This window comes from Copadichromis virginalis, linkage group LG6, assembly GCF_057382275.1.
Source record: "Copadichromis virginalis isolate Kocher_CV1m ecotype Utaka linkage group LG6, C_Virginalis_male_GT1.1, whole genome shotgun sequence".
NCBI lineage: Eukaryota > Metazoa > Chordata > Actinopteri > Cichliformes > Cichlidae > Copadichromis > Copadichromis virginalis.
The window spans coordinates 13867624-13880260 of NC_140623.1; the positions used below are offsets into that span (position 1 = coordinate 13867624).

At 37.8% G+C, this 12637-nt stretch overlaps 1 protein-coding gene across 1 annotated transcript; it reads left to right on the top strand.

Annotated features, from left to right (window-relative positions):
- The first annotated feature begins 659 nt into the window (after window positions 1-659).
- Window positions 660-11157, top strand: LOC146707432 (perforin-1-like). The gene is made up of 10 exons (XM_085458775.1): window positions 660-896; window positions 3437-3723; window positions 3810-3889; window positions 4227-4272; window positions 4643-4767; window positions 5803-5941; window positions 6039-6119; window positions 9203-9699; window positions 9798-9891; window positions 10512-11157. Exons 2-10 carry the CDS (start codon window positions 3454-3456, stop codon window positions 10722-10724), a joined length of 1545 nt encoding a protein of 514 aa, XP_085314901.1. The 5' UTR covers window positions 660-896; window positions 3437-3453; the 3' UTR covers window positions 10725-11157.
- Window positions 11158-12637: the final 1480 nt, after the last annotated feature.

A 12637-nucleotide genomic window follows, 5' to 3' on the forward strand; every position in this document is an offset into this window, starting at 1 on the left:
ATTTAACGAAGACACTCATTTCCATTGTTTATACTCACTTTATTAGGTACACTTTGCTAATAATAGCCTGGATCCCAGAACTACCTTAATCATTCATGGCATAGATTTGCCCATAAGAACCCATGCCCCTGTACACATTGAGGAAAGGTTCTGTTGAAGTTTCAAAATTGACTCTCCCAGTTTTCCTGACAGTAAAAATGGGTCTTGGCTCTTATTGGTTAAACAGGGTGCTGGAAATGTTCCTCAGAGGTTTTTGGTTCATACTGACATGACAGCATCACAAAGTTGCAGCACATCAATGATGTGAATCTCCTGTTCCACCACATCCCATCAGGCTCTAGTGGATTGAGATCTGGTGACTGTGGAGACCATTTGAGTAAAGCTAAATCATTATCATGTGCAAGAAACCAGCTTGAGATGAATTGAATTTTGTGAGACAACACATTATTGTGGAGGCAGCCTTCATAAGATGGGTACACTGGGATCAAAAACAGATAGACATGGGCGGCAACGATACTCAGGTATTCAGTAGTACTCATTTGGCATAGCGGGTTAGCTTGCAGTAGTGCATGACTGGTGTGCTCATCCGCAAGTTCAGCATGTTGTTTGCTCAGAGATGCTCTTCTGTGTACCTGTCAGGGGTTGTGGTGTGTGGAGGCGAGGAAGAGATGACCCAAACGCTGGACTCACGGTGCAGAATGACGAGGATTTATTGGAGCGGGTGAATGAACAAAGCAGGAACGGCAAGACTAACTGACTGACTGAATGGCTGGCTGGATAACTGAATACAGACGGGAACGACAATAATGGCAACATCAACATCAATGACACGGCACTGGACTGGTGGAACTGGGGAACATAAATACACAGGCGGAATGATGAGTGATTAGAGACAGGTGAGTGAACAGCTGAACATAATGAACTAATGATAAATGGGAAGAGAACTAGAACATAATGCACAGAGTAAGGCTAACACAATAAAACAGGAAGTAGAACATGCAGAGAATGAACAATGAACACAAACTGAAAATACCGGGTCAACGGCCCAGGAACCCTGACAGCATCCTGGTTTTAATGAGTGGTTATGCGAGTTATTGTCACCTTCCTATCAGCTCAAAGCTGTCTCATCAGCAGATTCAGCAGATTCAGAATGCTTTATTAAACTCTGAGGAAATTATGTGGTTACAGTTGCTCCAAGACAATAAGAACAGTAACAGACTGAATTAAATTAAATAATACAATATATTACAAAGTTCACAAAATTGGGAAATAGCTCTACTATATACAAATAGCTCAATTATAAATATTCAGAATATTACAGAGATGAAATTTAATTCTGTAAAAACTGTTAAAAAAAATCTTGGCCATACTGTACCTTAAAATAGAGGATTATCCATGGTATGAATCCATTGAGCAGCTGAAAGGGGGGAAGATACTTTAATAACATGCATGCTTAATGATTTTTGTGTTTACCTCTACAGGCAAGGTATACTACTTCAAACACAACACTAAGTCTCTTTTGAGAGTCTCTTTGTGAGACTTTGTCTGTGTGCAATGTTTTTACAGTTTGAAAATGAATAGCCCGACTACTTAAAGGTCTGGATATTAATTGAAATTGTAAGCCTAGGTAGTGATGGAACATGTTTTATAGTGAATAACATAACAAGTTTACAAATGAAAAATACAAATGTGCAAAAGGAAGTTGATTTATAGGTAATGTATTCATTTCACTGCTGAAAACAACTAGTAAAAGATTTCAGGTATGTTTACACACAAAGCTGCTTCAGGTAATGCCAAACACGTGAGTGACACTAGGAGCAATTAAAGTCCAAGGGCACCTGTGGGTGTAAGAAAAACAACTGAAGAAAGGAGTGAAACAGGGAAAACAATCAGAGCCGCAATAATAAACGTGACACATTTACCCAGAATGAAGACAGACTTTATATCTAGTGACTACAGAGCCAGCAGTACAACACTGATAACGCCTCTGTTACCTAAACATTTATTATTAAATTTGGCATCCATTCATCCATTCTCTTCTGCTTATCTTTATCACGGTTGCAGGGCTGAGGGATGGAGCGTATCCAAGGTGCCATATGGGTACAGTTGGGGCACAGGTCGCCAGTCTGTTTATTATTTAATTATATTGTTAATTGTGTTAGTTATTTAAAAAAACATTTTAATAAATAGATTTGGCAATGAAGATAAAAATATACATGGTCCAAATCATTTTTGATATTTGAACCAAATGTGCATGTGTGGCATCTCTGTTGTTGGAATTTTGTGGTTTGGGGGCTGACAGCCCGCTTTCTCTTACACATATACAGTTACATCTATTGTTAAGAGGGCACATAATCTCAAACAGCTTCTCAGCATTGACAAGGAAGTTATTCCAAGGACACTTCCTTAATCCAGGGTCCAAAAAGCCATTGTTGGTTTGTTTAACGATCCTTATCTTTGTTGATTTGTAGCACGTGTACCCATCTTATTCTTTATAAGCTGTGCTTCTCTGTCTGTTTTTGAACAAGTCAATGGCTCATTGTCCTGCTTTTGTCTGAATTGCATCACTGACAGAGGAACAGCAACTTCAACAGTATTTGGAAAAGGTAGAAACATTTTTTAATGGTACACAAAGTTATTGTTAACTTTATTTTAATAAGACAGACAGAGATACAGTGTTTAAAGAAAGCCTCTCCTTTTATTTGTTTATGTATGTGTGCTTGCATTTCAATTTAGTGATTTTTTTTCTTATCTTCTTTTAAGTCAAGATCATTTTACATGTGAGTCAAGTCAATATGAAAAATGTTGACTTGAGTCAACTAACAATACTTTATTGATTACAGCTTCTCACACAAGATACTACAGTATATGATATTGAAACCATATTACAAGCACAGCATTTTAATAAAAAGGAAAATTACATTTTTGATCAGTGATGATTAAAACAAATTTCAGAAATCTCTGCCATGGAAAAACTGCGAAAGAGGTATCCAGATTTTATTTTATTTTTTAAAGCACACTATCTTAATGAATGTTTTTAAATACAGGTAAGGAATCACAGAGAGTTGATTCTGTTCATCCAGTCACAGAATTTTAAGTGGGAAAAACATTTCCTCACCCATCGAGCCTCAGCTGACTGCAGGTTTACTCAAGCTTATAATATTATGCAAATCACTAATACACACACTGTTGTGTCCTGTACTGTTTATAAGGTTGGGGAACCCTGCAGTCAGGTGAGGCTGCATGTTTGCAAAAATTTGGTGTTCTTTACTTTACTGAGAACTTTAATGACGATCACTTATCTCTCTCTCTCTCTCTCTCTCTCTCTCTCTCTCTCTCTCTCTCTCTCTCTCTCTCTCTCTCTCTCTCTCTCTCTCTCTCTCTCTCTCTCTCTCTCTCTCTCTCTCTCTCTCTCTCTCTCTCTCCAAAATATCAGTCTTTTTCACTGCAGCTATGCTGTCTTATTTAACCCCACCTCCTCTCTACCTGAGCCTCCTTCTCTTTCTGTCCTGCAACTCCGCTGTTCTTTCCTGTCAGACTGGAAACTACAGCCAGTGTAAGGCTGCTCCTTTTATACCAGGTCACAACCTGGTGGGGGAGGGATTTGATGTGGTCACTCTGCGACGAAAGGGAGCCTACGTGATTGATGTGAATACCTACCTCACACCAAGTGAAACATGTACTCTCTGCTCCAACCCGCTTCAAGGCAACATGCTGCAGAAAGTAAATAAAGATGCAACAACAAAGAGCCATTTGAACAGTAGCACACACTTTATGTGTACATGTTCATGATCTGTCTTCATTTTCAGCTGCCAGTCTCTGCAGTGGACTGGCGTGCATTCAGCCGATGCAGTGCCGATATTTACAGCAGCATCCACACCTCTGTTAGGTATAGCCTTATTATTATGTTATATTATTATGATTGCTTCACAGTTAGTGTCTTACTGAGAGAAGGTTAAATGTTGTGTGACAGTTGAGTCGCTATCTAAAAATCTATATCTGATTAGTTCAGTCTCTGGCAGTGATGAAATTCAAGGATTTTTACTGCTAGACACCTTTTCTGATGTATAAATTATCTTTATTCTCTTCATCATATTATTCAGAGCTAATCTAATTACAAAAACAGGTCCTCATCTGTAAATACTAACTGTTTAAAATAATGGAAATCATTTTTGAAATCAAACTGAAATTTATCTGTGATTCTTTACTGTGAATTGTATTCACAGCTCTCTGGTTGACACCTACACCTCCCAGGACAGTACTGACTGGAAGGTAGGGCACATTTCACAACAGTTATTTACATAAAATTAACATATTTTGGTATTATCAAATAATGTCAATGTTACAATAATGATAAACATGTCAATATAGATAGATTTTTTTTTTTTTAAAGTATATGGTCTTAAGTCTTATTAGGAAGTTTTAACCTCATATTTTAAATACTTTTTCAGATTTTTGAATAATGGTCCCACCACCAACATGTGTTTTGCACTTTGAAACTGAGGCCATGTTTGAACATAAATCGAGATCTGTAATTTGGGACAGATAGATCAAATAATGTCTCATTATTGGCTGGCAAAAAAAAAAATCAATCAGTTGAACACACTAATTTATTTATTCTTTTTCTTATCTTTCATAACAGACTGGCCTAGATTTAGGGATATTTGTGGGAGGAAAGCAATCTGCTGTGTATAACTTTGCATCAAAAAGGGCCGCAGAGGACCGCCACATCTTCAGCACACACAGGGTCACCTGCAACCATTACAGGTAGGCTGTGAATAACTCAGAATAGTCATATAAATTTGGGTTATGTTGCTGGTTACAGAGATCATACAAATCCACTATTCTTAAAATCAAAAATTCTAAAATTCACAGATCTGGTTCATTTTCTCACAGCACAAATTATATATAAAGCAATAAATAACCTGCTTCCTGACAATATTCTAAAAATGTTTTCTAAAAGGGAACGGGGATACAATTTGAGGGGGGAATTAAATTTAAAACATCCTCGTATCCGTACAACATTAAAAAGTTTTTGCATCTCTGTGTGTGGAGTGAAGCTGTGGAACAGACTAAGTAAAGATATGAAGCAATGTCCAAGCATGGCGCAGTTTAAAAAGCGGTTTAAGGATATGGTTTTTACAGGGTACAGGGAAAAGGTAGAGATTTGATAGGGTGTTCTTGTCGAATATTTTCATGTGTGTGTGTGTATATATGTGTATATATATATATATATATATATATATATATATATATATATATATATATATATATATATATATATATATATATATATATATATATATATATATATATATATATATATATATATATATATATATATATATATATATATATATATATATATATATATATATATAATTGTAGGCTGTGTATCCTTGAGGTGTTAATGGGGTTATTGAAAATGTGTATATGTGTGTATATACGTATGTATGGATAGATAGAAACATATATGTGTATATATTTTTAAAAAAAAATTACACATAACATATAATGTAATTGCAAGGAGGTATTTCTGTAGTCTATTGATACTAGATAGTGGAAAAGGGGTGGGATTAAATAAGCTTATGCTTCTTCCTGCTCCTTTTTGAACATGGACGTTATTTGGAGTTGTGGTTGCTCGTTTTCCTTTTGTTTGCTTTGTTCATTTGTCTCTTTTAATTCTATTTTTTTAATACTTTTTCAACATGTTCAAAATAAAGATTCAATCAATCAATCAATCAATCTTTGTTTGAAAAGCTTCTGTTGAGATCATTTACTAATCTGTCTCTTTGTGTCCAGTTACCGAGTATCAAACAGTCCGTCTCTCAGCTCTGAGTTCAGTAAGGATTTAACCAAGCTACCACATTTCTACAACAGCTCCACCAGAGCTCAGTACAGTGAGCTTATACACACCTACGGCACACACTACATCCGCCAGGTTAAAGCACATGCTGTGAATTTTCTTATTATTCCTTATTATTATTATATTTCTTCAAAAAAATGATTTATAACACCGACTTTGCACCACATTGCAGATTCACCTTGGTGGTCGACTGAGGCGAGTCACAGCTGCACGAACCTGTCTGTCCTCACTGAATGGACTGTCCTCAAATGAGGTACTTTATAACACTTATTAAAAGCATAGCATTACTGAGGCACTTCAAATAATTTTATCTCAAAAATAGCGACTGAAAATGTAAGAGTAAGACTAATTGTTCTGGGCTTGGCTGCCCCACTCGCTCGCGGACGCGAGGGCGAGACCCATGGGAAGGGAGGACTGGGGTGGTAACCTGGGAACTGAGGACATCCTAAAGAACCAGACAGGGTGTGGGATCCCTGCCACAGTTGAAAGGCTTACATGAAAGGGGGCCGCCCAATTTTCTCCGCCGGCTAGATTCTGTGCGAAGGGGGCAGCGCCTCTAGGCTGTGCGTGTGTATGTGAAAGTGCGAGAGGTTGCATCTCGATTGAAATTGAGTAGTTAAATTCACCACAGGTGACAGCCTGTATGGGAGTGGGCCCAAGTTCTTTTGCTGGCTCGATTCTGAGCTGAGATTGTCAACTGTTACAGTTGACAGTCTGCCTGACAGTGGGGCTAAGTTCTTTCGCCGGTTAGACTCCGAGCTGAGTTCGTTGGCCCGCTGTAGTGCCTCTAGACTGCCTGGGTTAATTTTGGGCTTAGTAAATTAGACTTAAAGTTGAATTTTGCATCTAAAACCGTGTGTGTGGGTTTTGCATAGCGAGACACGTGCTCTGTATAGTATGTTGGCTCATGTGCCTGCAGTTACCAGACTACATATTTCTATACATACAGGGCAGTACCTCTGTCATGAAAGGCCAAAGTTAACTCTGTTAAAGTTGTGCCATACTGAACAATAATGCCAATGATTTTTTGTTGTTGTTTTTGCTTTGTTTTACATAAACTTCTATAGTCCAATATTATCTTAGTTATTAGAAACTTCAGTTTTTCTTTAGTCCAGACTCTTACTGATCCTGTAATTAAGTATTCGATCAATAAAGCTATGATTAATATCTTAGTGACATAATTTGTAGCCTACATATTTCGTCACCATAATTTTCTGTCCATCCATCCTTCCGTTCTCTTCCACTTATCCTTATAAGAGTCACAGCTATCATAGGGTCATAGGTTGTCAGCCTAACGCAGGGCTAATTAACCCAATTTTTGAGACATAACATTACATAATGCTGCCAAAATTTAGATTAATGCTCAAATGGTTGACTTTACACAAGACAATAGAAAACAGAGAAGTAAGTAGAACAGTCTTTAGAGTTAAAATTGACATACATGTGGCACACATCTTGATGAACTGGATTTTTTTTTAAATCTGAGTCTGGATGTAAACACCTATTTTCTCTCATCTTTCAAAATTGGTTTGACAGTCCTTCATACACTCTATCATCTTCATTTATAATGTCATCATCTTCTCTCTCCACAAGACTGCTTGTGTGCTTTGTTAAGAGAAGAGCATATGCATGATTTAAGTTGGTTTTAATACAACAGCTTTGACATGTTTATGAAACTGACGTGATCAGACAGCCCCGCAAAATCTTCACAAACTGTGTTTGTGTTTTTTTTTGTGTGTGTGTGTGTGTGTGTGTGTGTGTGTGTGTGTGTGTGTGTGTGTGTGTAAATACAAAATGCAGTTTTTAAATGATGATCTTATTGATTAAGGGAGCAAAGTTATCCAAACCTATCTAGTCCTGTGTGAAAATTGTGATTGTCTCCTCTTGTTAAATCATGCGTTACTGTGATAAACCACACTATTTGAAAAGCTGAGTTCAGGTTAACTAAACACACTCAGGCATGATTACTGGCAGACCTGTTGAATCAAGAAATCACGTAAATAGAACCTGTCTGACAAAGTGAAGCAAGGTAAAAGCATCTCAACAAGCCAGACATCATGCCACAATCTAAATAAGTACTTGAGAAACACAAAAGTCACTGCCATCTATCAGTCAAGAAAGAGTTACAAAGCTATTTCTAAGGCTTTGGGACTTCAGTGAACCACAATAAGAGCAATCATACATCAACTGAAAACCTGGAACAGTGGTGAGGCTTCCCAGGAGTGACCGGCCGACCAAAAATACTCCAAGACCACATTGACAATTCATCCAGGAGGTCACAAAAGACCCCAGAACAACATTAACTGTAGGCTTCGTATGTCTCAGTTAAGGTCAGTGTTCATGATTCAACAATAAGAAAGAGACTGGGCAAAAATGGCATCCATGGGAAAGTTCAAGGAGAAAACCACATCTGAACAAACAGAACATAAAGGCTCGTCTCACATTTGCCAAAAAACATCTTCATGATCCCCAATACTCTGTGACTAATGAGGCAAAAGCTGAACTTTTTGGAAGGCTTGAGTCCTGTTACATCTGATATAAAACTAACACAGCATTTCATGAAAAGAACATCACACCAGCAGTAAAACATTGTGGTGGTTTTGTGATAGTATGGGACTATGTTGCTGCCTTAGGCCCTGGAAGACTTGCTGTGGTATTTGGAACCATGAATTCTGCCGTCTACCAAAACATGCTGAAGGAGACAGTCCGGTCATCTGTTTGTGACTTCAATCTGAAGCGGACTTCTGCAGCAGGACAATGATCCAAAATACTCCAGCAAGTCCACCTCTGAATGGCTTAAAACAAAAACAAACTGAAGACTGGAGTGGCCCAGTCAAAGTCCTGACCTGAATCTGATTGAAATGATGTGGGATGAATTTAAAAAAATTTCAAAAACCCTGAATGGCTGAGTTTGTGGCTGAAATACAACAATTCTGAGTGGGCCAAAATTAATCCACAGCGCTGTAAAAGAATCATTGGCAGTTATCGCAAACCCTTGATTGCAGTTTTTGCTGCTAGGGATGGCCCAACCAGTCATTAGGTTTAGGGGAAAATCACTTTCTCATACAGGTTCATGCAAGTTCTTTCCCCTTAATAATAAAAACCTTCATTTAGAAAGTGTATTTTGTGTTTATTTTGTTATCTCTATCTAATATTTAAATTTCTGTCATGATCTGAAATATTTAAGTGTGACAAACATGCAAAAAACAAAAAAAAGGAAATCAGGAAGGGACAAACAATTTTTCACACCACTGTATATATTTATAGTACAGCTAGAAATGCAGAGAAAATGCCCTTGATAGACACTGACATTTTGTTTCCCTTCCTGTCCTGCAGGTCCACTCCTGTTTATCACTGGGTTTCTCTGTCGGCTTGGGAAAATTGAAATTATCCAGTAACAGACAGTCTTGCAACAAGGTCCTACAAAACCAGGGTCTCTCGTTTATGTACAGCACTGGACTCCACCAACACTACACAGAGGTGGTAGGAGGCAATGGTTGGTTGGGAGAGTTTGCACTCACCCAGAATGACTCCCTCGGCTTTCTAACTTGGCTGAGCACCCTGAAAGATCACCCAGATGTTGTTTCCTACTCCCTTCGGCCAATCTATAGCCTGATGACAAATGGCACACAAAAGGCAGGGATGAAAGCTGCCATAGAGGAGTACTTGGAAGATAACGCTGTGAGAAAGTCACCCAATGAGCCAAACTGTGGGTGGCACATTCCTAATCTGGCTTCCAACTGCTGTCCTCTGCAAGCCTGGAGGGGGACGCTAAGGGTTACCATTGTGCGAGCCTGGAATTTGAAAGGAGATCCAGTTGGAAAAACTGAGGGGTGAATAGACTCTTGTCTATTAAGATCTGGCTGGTGTGGTATATCAAGCAGACTTAATAATTCTTCTGCTGCTCTTCTTTCTTTTCTTCTGATCACAGCTATGCTAAAATGTGGTTTGGTTCCTTCTATCGGAAGACTCGTTGGATTCGGTCAAACAATCCCTGGTGGAACGCGAATTATGATTTAGGCAAGGTCAGTAAACCCTCATTATAGATCATGATAAATTGTTTGGCCTCACAGTCAGCAGAGTTGATTTACTTTTCAAACCTGAAGCCTATCAACAGTTTACTACGGGTTTTTTTCTTGTTCTTGTTTGTTTTTTCGACACAATATATCACACAAAGCCATAGTTTAGCTAATACCTAAAAAAAAATGCAAAAGCATTACCTCATCATCAATCCAAATAATCAGACTCTACTACTAAACTACTAAACTTCTGTTTTTAAGTTGAGCTTTAGAACCGTTGTAATGACAAATACCATGTATGTTAGTTGACTTGGAAGAAGTAATGTTAGCTAGGTAGTGGTTTAGCAAACATATACATAAACATATATGCATATTCATATTCAAAGAGCCATTCTTTAAATTGATTCCAATAATCAATCTCCCTCGAATCCACCGCTGTGTCTTTCACACAGTTAATGACTCCTATGGCCCAGTTTTAAATGCTGCTCTTATTAAGCATGTACAAATGGTTTATGGATTTGTCCTATTTCATTGTTCTCGTTTGTGTTTATTTTTCACTAGTGCTAAAATTAACATTGGTAGGATAAAACTATATTAAATCTTGTTTGATTAATTTTCTCATGAAGGTGGACACACACTTGGGTTTGAAGGTTGAAGTTTGGGACAAGGATGTATGGCATGATGACCGTCTGGGATCATGTTTCAAGTATCTTCAGCAGGGGACACACACATTTACCTGTCCAGCTAAAAGAGGTGGTTTTGAGGTCCGGTACACTCTGGCATGTGACCCTCATCTGGCTGGAGATCGGTGTAATCGTTACAAACCATCTGCAAAATAAGAAATATATTTTGTATGTTATCTTCATAATAGTTCTGTTGCTCTAATGAACTGTAAAGATTAATGTGATACTTGTCAGTTTATGCATTTATTTTTCTACTACTAAGACATAACAATATTCCACTTGTTCTTTTATATTTGTTAGAGTTTAGTCACCCTTTTTTTATTCATATGAATTTGGTTTACTATACCCTAATATTGCTTAATTTAAAAAAAATTAAAAAATCTTTTTTGTTTTGGTTTCAACAGATTAAAATGATAAATATAGACTTATAAATCCAAACCCATTACATCAGCTGGTTTGTATTCCTACTAATTTGTGAGTCTAGTTTCAGTAATGTAAAAATGTATGTGAAACCTCTAAAGGACTGTAATTCACATAAGACCTCTAATTAATTCATTAATTAAATGGATTAGTGTGTTCAAATGTTTAACTGTGTGTATTATATGCAATAAATGTAATAAAAATACAAAATAAATAATGCAATTCATTTTTTCAGATCATCATGTCTTACTGGGATGTGACAGGGCCAGAAAGTCAACAATTGTAACTATTTATGACTTACAGACAGTATTTACCGCACTATAATGCACACGTAAAATTCTTTAATTTTCCTTGTTCCTTGTTCCTTACATCCGGTGTGCCTTACATATGAATTGTGGTTGTGCTTACCAATTTTATGTGTTACACGGCTCTCAAAAATCTGTCAAAAAAAGTTTTAGAATAACTTTGGTAAGCTTCGAAGCGGCACCGTTCGATGGATTGTCGAAGCATTACGGCTAATATAGTCAGTAGCCTTGCGGAGTAATAAGGGTCAAAGTCCATCAGCTTCAGGTCCCAAAGTCAAACAAACACTGCTACATCACTGAGAGTTAAAAACTGTCCAAATTCTTTCATCTTTAATAAAATGATCAGCGTTGCTGCTTTACCAGGTGTAACTATTAAGTTTAACATCCAGGCATCCATGAAAACAGAATTTATTAAATTTAACGGAGTTAGAAGTTAACAGGAAGTTAGCTCGCTAGTTTCCACCTACACATGATATGCCATGTTCTGACTGAGAGATTTCTGAAAAAATTAAAACGTACAGCTCTGCTATCACTTCCAACATAAACGAAGACAGAAAACGAAACAGCAGTGACTTTTGTAGGGCTACTGAAGTTGGACGAGCTGGTATATAATGATGTGCTACGTGATCACTAGTGACACAGCTATGTTAGCATAACATAAGCTGGAGCATGAACGCTAACTTATTTCCACTTTATAAAAGTTAACGCCAGGGTTCCCAATGGTTAGAGACAAATGCAATCGCATGGCAGGATGCTGTAAACGCACCAAACTTCCGTCAGAAGAACAACTGAGACAATCCATCCACAATACGAGGTTAGTCATTAATATACTGCAAAAACATGGGAATAGAGCAGCTGCCAGACAATTCAACAGTAATGAATCAACGGTACGGAAGTGGAGGAAGCAGGAAGAATGAGTTGAGTAAACTTTGACTTATCTGACTCTTTTGTTTCACTCACTTAATGCGCCTTATAATCCGATGCACATTATGGTCTGAAAAATAGGGGAGTTCCTTGATCATTAATATGCAAATTGTCAGTGGTTGATCAACAATCCATGGTTGTCCTTCTCTCCTGGAACGGCTGGAGCTTTCTATAGGCGCCTTCCCAGCTTTGACAAATGTCCAGCTGGGATAACCACATTTACTCCGGGCCTTCTTGATGTGATATTCTTCTGCTTCCCTGGCCACTGTGTCTGTGGGAATGGCGTTCGCTCTCTGTTGTAGCGTCCTGATGACACCCAGTTTATGCTCCAGTGGATGATGAGAGTCAAACCTTAAATACTCATCCATATGTGTAGGTTTACGGTACAATGAGTTTTGATCAGTGGTCATTGATCAATGG